The 19238-nt window shown below is 45.4% G+C and overlaps 1 protein-coding gene across 6 annotated transcripts in view; it reads right to left on the bottom strand.

Annotated features, from left to right (window-relative positions):
- Positions 1–12145, bottom strand: part of Tmtc4 (transmembrane O-mannosyltransferase targeting cadherins 4) — a 62638-nt gene extending 50493 nt beyond the window's left edge. For 3 of the 6 annotated variants that reach the window (XR_012436157.1, XM_074043039.1, XM_074043041.1), the window contains exons 1-4: positions 8971–8989; positions 6856–7071; positions 2927–3042; positions 1188–1404 (exon numbers count right to left, since the gene is read on the bottom strand). Coding sequence is in view for 5 of the 6 variants with exons in the window: in XM_074043039.1 (XP_073899140.1) it covers positions 1188–1404; positions 2927–3042; positions 6856–7071; positions 8971–8985 (564 nt within the window). In the remaining variant the exon portion in view is untranslated. Of the gene's footprint in view, positions 1–1187; positions 1405–2926; positions 3043–6855; positions 7072–8970; positions 8990–9019; positions 9463–11818; positions 11952–12040 lie in introns of those variants that run through there. The other 3 variants (XM_074043040.1, XM_020160886.2, XM_074043042.1) reach the window with 3 other exon arrangements.
- Between the last annotated feature and the right edge of the window lie 7093 nt (positions 12146–19238).

Below are 19238 nucleotides of genomic sequence, written 5' to 3'. Positions count from 1 at the left end.
AGCTCTTACAACATCAGTGCCAAGCCTACCAAGGCCCTCAGCCCTCTGAATTTGTTGAAGTAAAAAAAAAAAAAGTCAAATTAAAAAAGATATTAGAAGAAGGTTATAATAACAACTCCATGATACTCCTGATACCAAAAGAGAAAACAGTTTAACAAAATCAGATGCCAAAATCAGGAATTCTGCTCAACATTTTGCCACTTAATTCAAGATGCTCAATAGCACAACTGGTTAAACATATGTATTTAAATTGCTACTAAATGCAGAATCCTACTGTAGAGAAGTAATAAAGTAGATGCAACATTTCAGACTAGATGCTTCAGGCTCATAGAATAAAAGGCTACAATCAAATCTTGTATCTCAGGAAACATACTGCCCTACATATCCCAAGGGTGGAGGTTCTTATAACCTTACAAATGTCTGGTTAAATCCCAATGGTCTGTCCCCAATACACCGGCCATGAGCTAAAGGCCAGGGAGAGGTGTCCCGGAGAAGCAGGTTAGGCTCCTGTTGGGCTGCCCCACTACCTGGCCCAAGTCTGTCAGGGACCAGGGTCCACAGGGAGAAAGAAGACTTCATGAGCAGCTCCTCCCTGTCAGCAACTCCTCAGCGTGGGCCTTGAATGCCTGGGATTTAAGTCTGTCCCACATTCACTTGCAACTGGCCCTAAATAAGTCCCTTATTCTTCAGGACCACTGCCTCATTTATAAAGTGAGACTTGTTGTATTAGCCAACCTGATGTCAGAGTGTTTTTATGACAATCAAGTTAAGAAAGTATTTTTTAAATCATAACACTGTCAGCTACCACAGAAAAGCTGCTTCAGACCCTCAGCTGAAGAAGGGTTCTCAGCAAAGCCAGGCAATATTAACATTCATTTCTTCAGGACTGGGATCATCACACAAGCTACCCAACAGTGTCAGCAGAGGTCAGACCATACCTTTAGCATTAAAGTCTCCCCAGTATTGTAGCTGTAAACATTGCTGACCTAGAAACAATTGTTTCTGCATCTGGCACAGTATCTATGGACTGCACGTTCTATTTCTAGAGTGTACTGTGCTGTGTACTCTGGAGCTCTGGAACCAAGAGAAGTGCGTGAAGGGAGCCTGATTTAGGAACCAAGGTGGCATACTGATGTCTTATCGTTTCTTACACACGCCCAGATGTTACCAGCAAAAGGGATACTTACACACTCCGTGTGCACTGGATGCACTGCAAACAGTAGTGCCGCCAGCAGGGATGCTCTGGGGACCAGGTGAACCCTCCGGCCTTTACTGGTATACTGCAGGCCACCAAACAGCACAGAGAAGACGTCCACCAGGAGAACAGAGATGCCACCATGCAGGAGGATGTTGACCACATGAAATCCCATAGGGTGGAAGCCTCCCGATAGATAGTAGTTGATCCTGTGGCAAACATGGGATGGTCACGCTAGATGTACAGACGTGTGTGCAATGAAATGGCCACAGTCCCAAAGAGTTGGTGCCTGTTTGGTAAAAATAGTACCAGGGCAATGATGCCTGTCCAGCTGTTGGTAAAAATAGTACCAGGGCAATGATGCCTGTCCAGCTGTTGGTAAAAATAGTACCAGGGCAATGATGCCTGTCCAGCTGTTGGTAAAAATAGTACCAGGGCAATGATGCCTGTCCAGCTGTTGGTAAAAATAGTACCAGGACAATGATGCCTGTCCGGCTGAGAAGCCTGCAGAAATAACGTGAACACAATTAACCACAGAGGGGAGAATGGAAGAAATGGATATTCCCCAGGGGAGGGGACTGAAAATACACACAAGAAAACAAGGACTACAGACTGGAGATGTGGTGGCTCACACCTGTAGTTCCAACTACTAAGGAAGCAAAGATTGGAAGGATAGCAGTTCAAGTCCAGCCCAGGCAAAAAGTTGGCAAAGCAAGACCCCATCTCAACAAATAAGCCAAGCATGGTGGGGGCATGCCTGTCATTCCAGCTATGTGGGAGACTGTAGGTAGGAGGATCATGGTCTGAGACCCAACCTGAAAAGTAATAAAGTAAAAAGGGACTGGGGCATGGCTCAAGTGGTAGAACACTTCCTAGCGAGTGTGAGGCCTTGAGTTCAAACCCTAGTACTGCCAAAAAAAAGACTGAATTCCAAGACATGATATACCACACATTACTCATGGACCCAGGACTCCCCTCTGGGGTCCTGGATTTAAGAGAGTCAGGTAACTTGTTTATCCACAAAAATAGTGCACTTAACAGTGTGCCAACCAGCTCTCCTCAACAAAGCACCACTTACTGTCCGCGATTTTTACTTTCAACTGTTCTCAATTGCTGCTGGTTCCAGTCCATCACTTTGTGCTTCTCTGGGAGATCAAGACACACATATTTAAAGGCACCCAAGCAGTGGGCATGAATGGGAACTTCATGCAAGAGCTTCCCAAGTAGTGTGAGGAAGAAGTTGTTTTTAAGCTTCATTTTCATGTTGCATATTGGCTGGGTAACAGTAGGAAGCTTTACACCTTATTTATTTTTTGTTGTTGTGGAAAAAAAATCCAAACTTTATTAGAAGTCCCATATTGCTCCCTGGGTGCTTAACCAAACAGCAAAGGGTAGCACCTCCACGCACTGAGAGAAAAGTGGAATGCTTCACCAATCTGTGCAGCATCCTTGTGCAGGGCTTGGTATCTTCTCTGCAACTCTCCAGCTTTAGTCTGTGTTGCTACAGTGAGCAATGAAGTGACATCAACTCGAGCCCATCCTCTTAGTCTCCTTGGGGCTCACTCTTGATACTTGGAATCACTGCGTAATTCTTAGAATACATGAGAGCTTCCACCTACCTAGGAGTTACTTACTGTCCCTCCCCTAAAGCTGGGAGCCTGCTGACACAGCCATGCAATGTCATGTGAAAGCTCTGGGTGACCCTCCCGGCCCTGCACCATCACATCTCACCTGAAAGTCAAGACAGTCAGAGGCCGGTAGGACTTGTGGCTGGTGTTGCTGCTCAGTCTGCTGCCCCAGAAGTCATGATGCCATAGGTCACCCAGAGGCGTGTCAGCTTGGAGGTCCTGAAGGCACAAGCCAGGGGACATTCTTGGTAAGTGAGTCATGAGCCTTCCCCCAGCCCCATACTGAAGCCCTCAGCAAGCCATCACCTCCAAGTTCTGAACTCTCCCACTATTCTCCATCTTTCCAACCAGTCTGGGCAGGCACCGCCACCCTCATTTAGGGCGTGGCCAGGTCTTTTAGTGGGGCCACCATGCCTTCTGATGCATTCTCTCCAAAATGCACGAGGCTTACCCCAGTCCACCCAGCTTGAAACCCTGCAATACTATCTCACCCTCCTGGAACAAATCTTGTCCCAATGGGGCCACCGTATCCTCTAGAGGTGCATATGGCTGACCCCAGGATCCTGCCCACTCCTGTAAGTTCCCACAACAAAGTCCCTGCACATAAGGTTCTCCCCAGTGGTCATCCTCAATCCTCTTCACACTGCAGCTACTGAACTCTGTTGCTCCTGAGTGGATCCCAATCCTCTTCTGTGGGTCCTTGGCTCTCACACCTATTCCCACAGCTCTTGGCACAATAGTGACTTGTAGTCACAATATTATCTGGACCACCTGAGCTGTAGTTCTGCAAGCCTGGGGTACATCTGAGCTTACTAGGAATATACAGAAGGTATTTAATACATGCTGAATGAATGAACCGGTCAGCTAAATAACACCACTATCATCTTTCATATTCAATAAATAATTTACTAAACGACCCCAGTTTAAGCAAGTGTGGATACTTTTAAGAAAGATTTCCATTTTTGGTCATGAGTTAAACTGACTGTGAAATTAGGAAAAAAATTCTTCCATATAATTTTTAAAGATAAAAATCACTAAATATTTGAAACAAAAACTACCAATCTTACTGCTGAGGTAATTAACTTGGTATTATACTGAAGATGCTCAAAACATATCTTTTTTTTCTTTTTTTAAAGCATATCACACTGCCATCTGTCCACAATCCCAGGACTTGGGAGATGGACACAGGGGGATTTTGAGTTCAAGGCCAGTCTGGGCTACATAGTGAAACCCTGTGTCAAACAAAATAAAAAAGCATCTTTTTTACACATCTAAAATATGAAACTAAATGGTGTCAAAGGCAAGCAAGGCATTGTGGAGAAAGTAGCAGATATGTTTACCAGTTTCCTTTTTATAGCAAAACTAAACAAGAATGTTTTAGGGACTTCCGAGCAGATTGAGGAGGATTTGTCCTTGCGGTCGCAAAGTCACTTGATTCTTTGAAGCACAGAGAGCACCTGAAAGGAGAGAGAGAGGCTCATAGCCCCTCCGGATTGCTGGAAACCCAGGAAGGGGCTCGGCAGCCAGGGAGCACAACCCCAAGTCATGCTGCTGGACACCTCACCAAGAGGGCCTGGCCGCCTCCTGCCTCCCTCTTCATACAACTGGCTCCTGACTCCAGCAGGTGGATGTCCCTGATAGGAGATCCTCTGCAGGTTATCAGTTCTCTAATAGAACCGTCTTTTAAGCACACAAGGCCCCAAGCAGAACAGTCAGTCAAATGTCAGATGGCCCCAAAGAACAAATGTTCATGCTCCTCTGGAGTTTAGTATTGGTACTCAAGTGCTTACTGATTGAAGACCAAAGCCTTGAGAAGAGGGGACAGAGACAAAGCTGGGTACTTGACACCCACTGTGGGGGTGACTTGTGCTTCCATTTGGGACTTGTGTCAGGGGCCTTAAGTGACTGAAGCTTCCATCCCAGGAGCTGGTTAAATATTTTGCGAAGGTCATGAACTCCACCTACAAAGTTAGTGGACTCAGTGACAAAACCAGAAGTCTTAACCTCTTCTGCATTGTCACAAAAGAGCTTGCTCAGTTGTAAAGAGGTTGGGTGGAGGAGTACACCTTCCTCTGAACAAGAAACGAACACTGATGAAGTTCTAAATATTTGATTAGGTGCAGCCTACACACAGCATGTGCACGACAGAAAGAAAGGTCAATTTTTCCTCCTGATTTATGGAAACAATGGATTGGGTCTGAAACTCTTCCCAATTCTGCTGTCTCAAAGACTACCATCTCCCGGAACAAGAGAGGCAACTCAGCACTGCAAGGAAACATCTGGAAATCAGTCTTCAATGCCACCAAACCCAGCAACAGCCTGTTCACATCACTGTAGGCAGGGCGCCAGGGAGCGGAGGCGTGCCTGCCATTAAACAGGGAAGGAGAAAGCAGGGCTGGCAAGTTAACGCAAGGGCACTCCATTCCAGAAAACCTTGCCCAGACCACGCTCAGCAGAACCACAAGATACCTCATCTACCTCCCCTCTCACAGAAGGAGAACTACACCCGGGTACCAGGGACTCTCCCCCACTACCTCCCCCCACCACACACATACACAGAGCCCAAGCTTTTGTACTGCCAGCTGACTAGAATTTTCCAACATAAGTGCTCAATTAACACTTTATAAACCCAAGTGAAAGAGTTAAGAAACTCTCACCAAAATGAGTAATGGGACTTAAAAAATAAAGATGAATCTTTGTTGGAAAAGCAATTCTGTGACTAAGCCATCAATGTGACAAAGCAGCTTAGAGCTGCTGACTTCTTTTAATCATGGTTTTAAAAAGAAATGAAACAGAGTCATCTATAGTAACTGATGGATGAACTTGAAGGAAATCACAAAGCACAGAACTGAATTAAAAGCAAACATCAGCTAGGCATACTAACACATGCCTATAATCCCAGGAGGATTCAGAGTTTAAGGCTACATAGTGAGTTCTAGGCCAGCCTAGCTATAAAATAGAACTCTGTCTCATAAAAACAAAACAAAAAAAGTAGATATTAACAGTCCCTAGTTTGTGCCTTCAAAATGGAGAACACTAATTATACTGTTGTGTTAAATAGAATGTCTACTAATCAGTCATGTCACCACCCTCCCTTCATAAGATACATGCTTGTCACAGTTTTCCTCAACATTTACAACATGAAAATGACTTTAAATTTTTGCAAGCATTCAACTACAGAGTTCCCACAGTGATATTCCTACAGAGAGAGATAGGTGTATTCCTTCCAGTCCTAGCCTTTGGTTAAGCAGGAGATACAACTTTTTGGCTCAGTGACAGATTGTTACAGTTTCTGTCTTGTTCCATTCCCAAGTTTTTTCTCCTCTGGGCCTTCTCTGCTTCCCTCTAAGTTTCCTGCTCTCATTTTCTTTCAGCTAGTTTGGACATTTTTTTTTTCCCTTCCTTCTTCCCTGACTCCGAACAGCATGTGAACAAGAATACTATTTTCCCTGGACTGACATAGCTACAAATGGTAAGCAAGACTGACTGAGATTTTCCAAGTTCAGCAAACTTGAGTCTCCAAACATGAAATGACCAGAACAGCAGTGTCCCTGGGTAGCACGAGCCTTATGCCCCTGCTGCTGTCCTCACGCTGGGTGAAGGGCAAAGCTGTGGCCAGCTGGTTGCCTGCTGTTGAGGATGTACCTTCCAGTGGCACATCTGGAAGATTCACAGTGTTTAGACTTGCCATCACACCAGCAAATGCATGATTCTCCTTCTTTCTTTTTTGGATAGTTCTGGAAACTTTTATAAACCTTGAAATACTCTATTTGAATGCCTGGCGATACTCCTGCCTTGTAATCTTGGAAGAAAAGCCTCTCTGATACAAGTGTGGACTGGGGCCTCTGTAGACCAGAGGCACAAAATTACAGAGACGATACAAAACAAAAGAGATGGGAAATCTATAGCATGACTAGGGCCCAAGGAGATGCTTAACTCAAGTTTAACAAGGACTTCTATACCAACTTAGATGATTCCTGAGACTCAAGCAAGTGGTTGATATAAATTTCCCAGAAGAGTTAAGACACAAACCTTATTGTTAACAATAGCTTCAGAGTCATCAAAGACAAAATCTCCATCATAGCTCCGTGCAAAACAGATGAGGGAAACCAATCCCACTACTAACTTAGCCCAGAAAGGGGGAAGGATGGAAGATGGAACGATGTGGACCAAGTCAGCGTCCAGCTCAGCCATTTTGAAAACTGCAGGTTGCCAGCTTCTTGCTCCAGCATTATGCTGGTTAAAAATCTGTAAGAAAAATAATGTCACATAAATATTCATCAATGCACTGTTAGGAATGATTCAGCAGTAGACATCTTTACCTTAAACTAGACAGTCATTCACGCTGCAATTTTACAGGATGTGACTATGAAAACTGCAAGTTGTGGTTTTTAAAAATTTAAGAGGGCAAAAAAGTCACCTCCAGCATGGGCAGATTCCTGGCCCTACCACAGAAATCTGATTATGGAATCAGAAGTTCTGGGGTTTATGATGCCTGACAGGCTACTCTTCAGAAACACTTATTTAACAGATACCTGTATTTACCAACACCATGAAACAAATCATTATTAAAGTCCCTGAGTCAGTTTATAAAGCTTAAAAAAGGTTCCCATCAACTTCATTTGATCAAGAAAAATCAAGCCAGGCACTGGTGGCTCATGCCTATAATCCTAGCTACTTGAGAGGCTGAGACCAGGAGGATCATGACTTGAGGGCCAGCCTAGGGAAACAGTTCTCAAGACCCCATCTCCAAAATAACCGGGGCAAGACAGACTGAAGGGGTGGTTCAAGTGGTAGAATGCCTTGCTTTGCAAGTACAAAGCCAAGTCCCAACAACAACAAAAAATCAGTAACTACTCATTGTTGGGTCTTGTGTGTGTGTGTGTGCAATGGTGTATTAAACATGATCCTGACACTGATAAACTGAGTCTATAGACCTCAGGCCCACATGCTGTTTAGATGAGAGAAACTGACTGCTTTGGGATAATACCTTGTCCTAGAAAGGGCTTAGTTGTGTCCCAAAGAAGGGAGGCAATTCTGTAAGAGGGTATGATCTTCCAGATTGGCAAGAGTCAAGATAAAAATACATTATTTTGAACTTTCCTTTCAAAAGAGCACAATGTTTTTGTCTCGTTAGCTAGTGATGCATTGTTTAGCCTTGTGCATGTCTCCATGCTTTCTACTTTCTCAGCTCTCCAGCAGGGAGAAATGTCTAACGGTTTCCCACCCTACAATTGACCCAAACAAATATAAACTGTGCCAATCTCATTATCTGTCCCCATTCCCATCATACCCTCCATAGGTACTTTCTTTAGATTACCAAGACCACATCTGGGTCAGACTGCTCAGTTCCAGTCTTGCATAAATTTGGAGTTAGTTAACCTGTATGGGCCTGACTCCTCAGTTCTAAAGCAGGATGGGTCCCTACCTTACAGTTGTCATGAGGGATTTCGTGAATGCTCAGGGGAGGCTGGCTACTCTTACTATACTTTCTCCAAAGAGACTGAGTGATTTTCTATGAAAAAATCTTTCATATCGGCTTATAGTACTAAGGTTTATATCCTCCCTACTAAGGAAGGGGAAGAAAGTCCCAGCCCCCTTGCCTGGGAGGTAGCTTGGATATATTTGGCTCCAGATCTCTGAGTGAATATTCTAAATTATGCAATCAACAAGAAGTCAGTCAAACAGGAATCTGAGGCCACAGGCATCTTTTCCACACCCTTCTGTCTGAGTAAAGGTAGAGACAGATCAATAGGCAGCAGGACACACCAGGCAACACTGGCCCTTTCCAGGGGCAGAAAGTCCAGGCTTACAATCTGGAGATAAAAGACTGCAAGTCTCTTCCTGTTTTTCCCTGGAGCCCCATTGCCTGATGTAAGACATGCTCTCAGCAAGTGCTGGGGGAATGTTCCTCCTATTTCTGCTGTAGTCTTTTCTTTTCCAAAGAAAGAATAAGCCATTGCTCAAATCCAAATTACAGTAACAAGCACAATTCAGGTCATCATTAAGACCCTACTCACTGTGTTTACATTTCAGCTAAAGAAATTTTTCTTGCTGTTTAAAAAAAAAAATCAAAAGACTGAAGCTAGGAACAAAGGTTTTCTTTGATTCAGAGAATCAATGTAGAGGAAAATAAATAGTTTATACCAATTTTAAGTGCATAGGAGAGTAGCTTGGGAGCTACAGGTTACATAACTGGTTTTTGATGTTATCTGGTTTGGTCCCAAACATCTGAATACTTCACAAAAGTTTATCAGGAAGTTCAAATGGCCTTGAAAGAAGACTTCTGATTCAGGAACTCAGGAACTACCCTGCTCCTAAGTTAGCTACTAGTCATGAACTCATCATTTTGGTATTCAAACAACAGCCTCAGTATATGTAGGATGGACTGTGGACCCTGACATCTGAGGTGCCCTCGTGGGCCGGACTCCCATCCTTGAAGTCAACAGGATGGCCGAGTCAGTCAGAATGGTCTCTTCTTTTGCAGGGAGAGTGGAATCTAGAATTTGTGCCTTTTGGCTCTCCACCCTCTCAGCATTATTCTCAGTCCTGGCTGGCTCTCGCTTCTTCATGGCAACATCCCCGCATTTCTCAGGGGACTCCGCCTTCATCTCCAAGGCCTCCACTTCTTTGTTGCCACTGAAAATAATCACAAATGTCCTTTTAAGGGATTTACTGTTCACATGTCTAATAGAATAGTTTAGAAAGTACCTTGCATTAGCAGATGCAAAAAGAGCTGTAATGTGTTAGAAACCAATGCAAGGTTCTCAGAGTTCAGTCAAGCAGTTGAGAGCAAGTGCTCTGAAGACAGACAAATGTGCACTTGCTGGCTGCATGACCCTGAGCTCTTACTGTTGCTAAGGATCAGTTTCTTCATCAGTACAAAAGGGTACCACTGCTTTCCTTGGAAATGGTGGTAAGGACTGAGGTAACGTAAGCAAGTATTTACTTTCCATTATTTCTATTATTTTGGAGAAATTAGCTCCTGGCTAATTCCTTGACTTCTTATCTTGGAAATACTTATGTTGTCATCCATGTATATTTCTGCAGATGGGCTTACCAACTATAGCCAGCAGCAGCCCCTCCAGTGAGCAGGTGCAATTGAGAAAGGGGTGCCCTTCTTTCAGGCAGATCTATGGTACATGGTGCCCCTGGCAAAGCATTTTTGTGTCCTGCATAAACTGCATAATCACACAGTGACTCTGATCACAACTTCCCCTCCTCCAATGGAACAATGACCTTTGTTCCACAAGGATGCTTGGCACTCAAGTCAAAATAGCTGTGCCCACATGAAGTGGCAGAGATGGGGACTTTTATACTCACATCGTGAAATCGGAAGAGATACTTTCTGTGTTTTGCTTGGACCCTGAGATGTGTAACCTATTACTTTTCTTCAGGTGAAGCCCTGCCTGGGAGGCCTGATTCCTTGGCCACAGTTGGATGTAAATTCACCTTGTGGAGGGACAGGACAGAACCTTCTCTGTGGCCTCAGTTCTGGTAGTGTTCCATCTAGTTGTAGCAGTAACAAAGCCGGTGCTCTGATGGCTACTTGACTCCAGTGTCAGACTGAACTGGCTCCTCAACAGTAGTTGGGTCTGGATCAAATGTGAGGTCTCTTAATCCCCAATTTCTCAAACTTCTAATATCAAGCCTCTATTTTCAGGGGGCTAAAACGAATGAATCATCAATGAAAAGGTCAAAAAGTCCTCAAACAAGGATTCCCCAAAAGCCAAATGGTACTGAACTAGGAACCATGGAGACCCAGTGAGAGTGGGCACAGCAGCCTGGATTGCAGTAAACAGAAGGGTGAGACCCAACCTAAATGATTCACTCTGGCCAATGAGCACCAGTCACCCACTGAAGAATCTTCTTCCACAGGCCTGAGAGGGTCTGCTGGCCTCCGCCTAGCCTTTCTCCCTCATTGGAAACAATCCATCCATGCAGCCAGCTGCCCTCTGTCAGGCTGAGACGTGACAGTGCCTCTGGAAATCAGATTCAAAAACAGTATGGTTTCTGACCAGCATCCTGAGGTCTGGCAGTCACGTGGAGACAGAGCTGATCGGTCCCACTTGAGGTATCTGAAAGCAAGGGAGCTAGCCATCCCTACTGCCCTCCCCACACCATTTGGTTTTAACCAAATGCTGCAAGAAGTGTGTCCTGTTGCCATTGCCTCCCTCTTTCTTAATTCAGTGATGCCCAGGGATGCCTCTGTGTGGTTCAACATTCACAGTTTCAGTCCCACAAAGTTTACAGCTTACTAGCCTGGAGCCATTCCCCACCCCCTTCCCCCCTCCCCGGGCTAAGTCGGCCAGCATCACTTTGCCCCACCTCCATCTGGGATACACCAGTGTGGTCAGAATGCAAGGATTAGGGACAAGGAGGGGATCCAGTCCATCTGCTCCGGGGAAAGAGCAAAGTGTGGATGACTCAGTGGCTAGATCGTTCCTCAACTCCTCCCTTCTTTTGTGTGTGGTTAAAAAAAGCAAGAAACACACACGGCCCACAGTCACAACATCAACGCCACCAGACACCCCGTGGAGTTCTCAGGAGGTGAGGCTGTCGCTGCACCACCTGCTCGGTTTCCCCAACTCCTAGCCCATGCCGGGAAGTGGCAGCTGGGCAGCTCCAGGCGCCCTGGCCAGTTGACACCCACTCTCACGCTGCTCAGTTCCGCAACCCAGCGCAGAGCAGCGCCGTACTCCCAGCAGTGCGGGGGAACCGTCTCGTAACCCAGGGCATGCAGCCAAGCTGACCGGCTGTGCCTAGCCACAGTTTGCGCGGCGGCCAGCTGGCGGCCAGGCGCGGGGCCCCGCGGTCAAGTGGCCGCTCCGCCTAGTGCGCTCCGGGCTAGGGAGCACTCTGGCGCGGTTGGCGAGGCTTGGACTGGCGTTGCGACCACGGCCTCGGCAGGGGAACGCAGAAGCCTGAGCCCCGGGCGCGGGCAGGCGGGGCGCGCACCCTCCACACCGCTCCCTTTGTCCCAGGTGCTGCTTACACCCGGGCGCACGACGCCCTGCGCCGGTGTCCCCAGCCACAGCCCGGGTCCTGGAACCAAGTCCTCCAGCAGCGCCGCCGCTCGGTGGGGCGCCGCCCCCCGGCCAGGGCCACCCGGTGGGGCTCTTGACTCAGCTGCAGTGGAGAGCCCACGCCCGCTCCGCGCCCAACTCCGCTCGCACAGCGGCGCGCTCGGCCCTGCAGGGGCCGCCCAGAGCGTTACCTGCAAGGAGCCCAAGCCGCGGCCACATCTCCCTCCCGCGCGCGGAAACTCCAGCCGCTCCCGGCGCCCGCCCGCAGCCGGCAGGGGAGGGGCCGCCCGCGCACCGCCCCCCACCGCGCCCCCCGCAACCCGCGCCGCGCCGCGCAGCCAGCAGCTCCCCACCCGTGGGTGCTCCCCCTCACACACAAGCCTTGGCCCCGCCCCCTCCTCGTTACTATTGGCTGCTTCTCCCGTCACTTACACGTCGCAACCTGGTCTCTCTTCAGTTCATTGGTGGATAAGCGGGTGACGTCAGACAGAGCGCTAGTCGGCGGCGAAGGAGGCGTGGGGACCGACCCACTCCGCTGGAAAGGAGGAAGCAGAGCGCGGGGCATAGGACTGGGGCGGGGCCGGGGCGGGAAGAGGCGGCCCGAGTGTGGCGAACAAGGCGGGCTGCGGGAGCCGGAAGGGTCCTCCCTGCGCCTCCTCCCTGCTAGAGTCCGCGGGTTTTTGAGCCTATTTCTGGTCTGTCTCGTGCAGTCGGCGGCGGGACTGCAGTGTCCCCGCAGAACAACCTGGACTCCAGACTTCTTTCCGTCAGGGAGGAATTACTGAAAATGAATGTAGCTCCACTTTCTGCCTCTTGGAACAAAACTGAAAGTGCGTTCTTCCTCCCACGGCCCGGGAGCCCCGGGAGCTCTGCTGCGGCTCTCACCTGGCCAGAGCAACGGAGCACGCATGGTCACTGCCCACGTGGTGCTATACTTCCCCTCCTAATCCGGTGACATTTAACCCGCACGCCCCACTTTCATAAGATACCTTTGCTGCGATCTTAAACTGCCTGTCCTACAAACCTCCAGTGGGAAACCTCCTCTCCCCCCCACACCCAGACTCAGCACCCTCAGCATTTAACCATTTCCAAGCCTTCCTGTCTTCCCCGTGCTCTTACAGCTGCCACCCTGCCTCTCCCTGCTCTTCGCTGAAGTCCTTGGGAAAGCCTGCCTGCCACCCTTTTGTGGTCTCCAACTCTCACTTCTCGGTTTCCATTCAGTGAAACTGTCTTTGCTATCGTCACCAGTAACACCTGCATCACCAAAGCCAAAGGACACTTTGCTTCCTTATGTTACCTTATACTCGCCTCAGCATTTCTTCTTCCTCTTTAAAATAGATCCTTCCTGTGCCAGACTGGCACTCCACTTCTGTTCTCCCCATCTCCTTGGTTCTGCTGACCCCCTGAGTAACCTCTAAGTTTTAAAGGTCTTAGTCCTTTCCTCTTACTGCACAACTTCTCCCTGCGTGATTTCATTTCCTGTCAGTGTTTCAATCACTATCTCCCGAACTTACAACCCTGGTCCTTGCTTTCTCTGAACTCAAACCCATTTATCTAGTTTCCTGTTCAGCTTCTCCACTGGGGTGTGTCACAAGCACATGGAAATGGAATACATCCAAAGTTAACACCTGCTTCCCCTGCTCTCCCCTGCTGCTGGTCTCCCTTGATATTCAGGGCCCCCCCATCTCTCCAGTGTTTCCCAAACTCTTTCTTCAACCCTGGCATCTAACAAATCTTCAAGACTCTCCTCCCTAAACATTGATCTACCATTTGATCCAGCAATACCACTCTTGGGGATATACCCAAAAGACTGTGACACAGGTTACTGCAGAGGCACCTGCACACCCATGTTTATTGTGGCACTATTCACTACTGACGAATGGATCAAGAAAATGTGGTATCTATACACAATGGAATTTTATGCAGCCATGAAGAAGAATGAAATGTTATCATTTGCTGGTAAATGGATGGAATTGGAAAACATTCTGAGTGAGGTTAGCCTGGTCCAAAAGACCAAAAATCGTATGTTCTCCCTCATATGCGGACATTAGATCAAGGGCAAACACAACAAGGGGATTGAACTTTGATCACAAGATAAAAGCGAGAGCACAAAAGAGAGATATGAGGACAGGTAAGACACCTAAAAAATTAGCTAGCATTTGTTGCCCTCAACGCAGAGAAACTAAAGCAGATACCTTAAAAGCAACTGAGACCAATAGGAGAAGGGAACCAGGAACTAGAGGAAAGGTTAGATCAAAAAGAATTAACCTAGAAGGTAACACACATGCACAGGAAATTAATGTGAGTCAACTCCCTGTATAGCTATCCTTATCTCAACTAGCAAAAACCCTTGTTCCTTCCTATTATTGCTTATACTCTCTCTTCAACAAAATTAGAGATAAGGGCAAAATAGTTTCTCCTGGGTATTGACGGGGTGAGAGGAAGAGGGAGGGGGTGGAGTGGGTGTAAGGGAGGGGTTGGGGGCAGGGAGGAGAAATGACCCAAGCATTGTATGCACATATGAATAAAAAAAAAGACTCTCCTCCCTAAATATCTTTCAAGTTTGTCCACTTCCTTCAGTTTCCACTGTTACCTATACAAGTTGACCCTAATCTAAAAACCTGAAATTCAAAATATTCCAAAATCCAAAAATTCTTGAGTAATCAGTGTTGGGTTTTGGTGGATTTCAGATTTCAGATTTTTGGATTAGGAATGCCCAACCAGCAAAGTCTATGGAATATCACCAAATCCAAAGAGCTTTGAAATCTGAAATACTTTCAGTCCTGAACATTTCAGATAAGGGACACTCAACCTGTATGCTACAGTGCATGTGTCTTTCCAGCTCGTACCCAGTGATGTCATATTGGCAAAAGGCAATAGGCCACGGGGGGAATATTCACACCATAGACTTTTAGCAAAAGTTACATTATTTTGCTGATTATCTCTAAGCTTAAGAAAGTGGTGGGAAAATGTACTGAAACTAAAAGATCAGTTTAATGAGTTTAACTTGTAGTGGGTCACATATCAGATTTAATGACCACAACTTTGTTGGAAAAAAAGTGGATTGGAATGCAAGTCCTTTCATTAAATCATGGTAAATTGCAAGCACTGAACGGACTCAGAAGTCTTTGGCAAAAATCAACAAAAGTCAAAAACTTGATTCTCATAAAAAATGAGAATCAGTCAACTGTGGAATTTAAGATGAGGTATATTATTATTTGTAAACTGTGGGATGCACATTATTCATACCAATAACATTTATAATTCACATATGCATACTTCTTTACTTTCCCCAGAGAGCCAGTTGTTAAACATTTAACAGCATTATCGTAACTGACATAATTAGAATCACCAGTGTACAGTGGAAATAAAATGTGGACAAAATTTTAATTCATTTTACTATTGTCTTTCAATTGTCTATAGACAATGCACCCTTTATTTCCTACCCCTAGGACAGTTTTCTGCCACTGTGTTTCCTCTTGGCAGGCTACTGCTTCCCATTGGAAAAGCTACATGCTTTCCCATGAGGAAAATCCCTCATTTTCCTCATTATACAGATAAGGAAGGAAACACAGAGCTTCAGGATCAAACAGTCACTGTTATACCCAGGGAAGTCATACAATGAGAGAGGTAACCAGATATTTAAAGAATCCCCAAATGCCTCTTAAGATTGATATATAGCAGAGAAAATAGTGAGTATCATCTTCTCTCCCCATCCCTTCTCCCTTCTCAGGAGCAAGTTGTTAGAGTCATATAAGCCACTTACCCTTGTGTGGGGTAACCACTTTCACCTGGTTTGGTTGCAGATTTGGGAAGTGGTTGAAATGCTTTGACATTTGTCTTCCTTTTAGAAACAGAGCTCTCTAGAGTCAGGCAAGGTTGGCATTCCCAAATACACACAGCATCCCCGGTCTTGGGGAGTCTTTGCAAGAGATCCCCTTGTCTGTAGAGAGAGTGTCATGGGATTTAGGTATCCTTCTTGTTTGCCACCTAAGTTCACTACATAGAAACCCCATTGAGGAACAGGATGTGCACTGGACAACAATGAGAACACTCACCATCTGCCTATCGGAGACTATAGTGTGCCATTGAAGTGGGGCAAGGAACCCTCCACATCTATCCTCAAGAATTTATAATCCAGAAAGGGACACAGAATACATAACCTTGTATCTAATGAGGTTAAATGAAATTAAATGATAAGTATCATAAACAGTACTACAGAGGGGTCTTTTCTACAGGGATGATGTATAGAGACGTAAAATCAGAGCAAAGTCCTGAAGCATGCTTATGATTACAGAAAGCTAACTACTGTTGTAAACCATGCAAACTCTCAGTGATTTCACCCAGTAATGATTTCTCTTTCAATATGTCACAGACATGCAGTCTACTCCATGCGGTCATTCAGGGACCCAGGTTCCACCCAACTGTGGCTTGTCTTTCGTCTTCAGTTTGTAGCTTCCAAATTCTGTGACATTACCCATGGGGATGAGGAGAAAAGAGCAAATGTGTTGAGAAGATACAATTACCTTGGTCTAGAGGTGACACACACATTTTCACTCTGCTGGAGAAGGCTGGAGAATGTAGTTTAGCTCTATTACAATTTAGATATGAATGTCCCCCAAAAGGGCTTTTGTGTTGAATGTTTGATCCTCAGGCTGGTGGATCCAATCATTAAGAGGTGATTGGATTGTGATAGCTCTGACCTCATTAATGGATTAATCCATAATAGATTGATGGCATTATTGGGAGATGGTAGAAAGTAGGAGGTAGGGCCTAGTTAGAGGAAGTAAGTTACTGGGGGTGTGCCCTTGAAGGGTATACCCTGTCTTGAGGCCCCCTCAACTGCTTCCTGCTGCCGTTAAATGAGCAATTTTCTTTTGCTGTGCCTGTCTGCCATACTGTTTCTGTGTTGCCATAGGCCTGAGAGCAATGGAGCCAGCTAACAGTGGACTGAAACTTCTGAAACCATGAGTCAAAGTAAATCCTTTCTCCCTTAAGTTGTTTATCTCAGGTATTTTGCAGCAGCAATGAAAAACTAATTCAAGTTGTGTGCCCAGAAAGAGTGGTTTCAGAAACACACGATTTTAATGGGAAAAGGTTGGAGGAGTGTGTGTGAACAGTGTTGTAGCAAAGGACTGAAATGAGTCTTTGGAAAGCTCTGGCCATGTTTGGGGGAAGTCAGACTGCCTAGACACAGAGTCCATATGGAAGAGTCTGACTGGAAAGGTCAGAAGTTTACAGATGGAGGAGGGTCTGGATTGTCATGAGAAGGAAATTGGACTTTTTCTATGGCAATAGAAAGTCCCTGAAGCTTTTTCTGAAGGAATGAGTTAATGAAGACATTTTAAGGGAGTTTAACTAGCAGAGAGACTAAGCAGAATGAGATGGGTTAAGGCCAGGGCTAGGGCATTAGTTTTTTCCCCAATAAGCAGAGTACTTGCTACAAAAGGCAAGAACAAAGCAGATGTTTAGAAAGGCTTGGTGCCAGAGACCAGGCAGTACTGGAGGCCAAAAAAGGTACTTTAAAACACGAGGATTTTCACTTCACTTTATAGCAATCTACCTTAGAGTAATTAATCCAGTCCTGTGAGAATTAAAGCAATCCCAGGAAAAAAGCACTAATCCCTCTCAATGATATATTCATCTCTTAAAGACTTCACCTCCTTATACCACCACAGTGGAAATCAAATATCAACAGTCCATATTTAAACCACAATACCTTCATATCCCTTCCATATATCTCCCCTATTTTCTTAAATTTACTGGAATAGCTTCTCTTCCTTTTAGACAAAGGACCCTTGACTAAGATTTGAAAATCTTTTTTTTGTTATTATTCATATGTGCATACAATGTTTGGGTCATTTCTCCCCCCTTCCCCCACCCCCTCTCTAACCCCCCAGCCCCCTCCCTCTCCCCCCATCCCCTCAATACCTGGCAGAAACTATTTTGCCCTTATCTCTAATTTTGTTGAAGAGAGAGTATAAGCAATAATAGGAAGGAACAAGGGTTTTTGCTGGTTGAGATAAGGATAGCTATACAGGGAGTTGACTCACATTGATTTCCTGTGCATGTGTGTTAACTTCTAGGTTAATTCTTTTTGATCTAACCTTTTCTCTAGTTCCTGGTCCCCTTCCCCTATTGGTCTCAGTTGCTTTAAAGTATCTGCTTTAGTTTCTCTGTGTTGAGGGCAACAAATGCTATCTTGTTTTTTAGGTGTCTTACCTATCCTCACCCCTCCCTTGTGTGCTCTTGCTTTATCATGTGATCAAAGTTCAATCCCCTTGTTGTGTTTGACCTTGATCTAATGTCCGCATATGAGGGAGAACATACAATTTTTGGTCTTTTGGGCCAGGCTAACCTCACTCAGAATGATGTTTTCTAATTCCATCCATTTACCAGCGAATGACAGCATTTCATTCTTCTTCATGGCTGCATAAAATTCCATTGTGTATAGATACCACATTTTCTTAATCCATTCGTCAGTGGTCGGGCATCTTGGCTGTTTCCATAACTTGGCTATTGTGGATAGTGCTGCAATAAACATGGGTGTGCAGGTGCCTCTGGAGTAACCTGAGTCACATTCTTTTGGGTATATCCCCAAGAGTGTTATTGCTGGATCAAATGGTAGATCAATGTTTAGCTTTTTAAGTAGCCTCCAAATTTTTTTCCAGAGTGGTTGTACTAGTTTACGTTCCCACCAGCAGTGTAAGAGGGTTCCTTTTTCCCCGAATCCTCTCCAACACCTGTTGTTAGTGGTGTTGCTAATGATGGCTATTCTAACAGGGGTGAGGTGGAATCTTAGTGTGGTTTTAATTTACATTTCCTTTATTGCTAGAGATGGTGAGCATTTTTTCATGTGTTTTTTTGCCATTTGAATTTCTTCTTTTGAGAAAGTTCTGTTTAGTTCACTTGCCCATTTCTTTATTGGTTCATTAATTTTGGGAGAATTTAGTTTTTTAAGTTCCCTTTATATTCTGGTTATCAGTCCTTTGTTTGATGTGTAACTGGCAAATATTTTCTCCCACTCTGAGGGTGGTCTCTTCAGTTTAGAGACCATTTCTTTTGTTGAGCAGAAGCTTTTTAGTTTTATGAAGTCCCATTTATCTATGCTATCTCTTAGTTGCTGTGCTGCTGGGGTTCCATTGAGAAAGTTCTTACCTATACCTATTAATTCCAGAGTATTTCCTACTCTTTCCTGTATCAACTTTAGAGTTTGGGGTCTGATACTAAGATCCTTGATCCACTTTGAGTTAATGTTGGTATAGGGTGATATACATGGATCTAGTTTCAGTTTTTTGCAGACTGCTAACCAGTTTTCCCAGCAGTTTTTGTTGAAGAGGCTGCTATTTCTCCATTGTATATTTTTAGCTCCTTTGTCAAAGACAAGTT

Source organism: Castor canadensis, chromosome 10 (genome assembly GCF_047511655.1).
Source record: "Castor canadensis chromosome 10, mCasCan1.hap1v2, whole genome shotgun sequence".
Classification (NCBI taxonomy): domain Eukaryota; kingdom Metazoa; phylum Chordata; class Mammalia; order Rodentia; family Castoridae; genus Castor; species Castor canadensis.
This window is presented reverse-complemented; position numbering and strand designations above follow the sequence as displayed.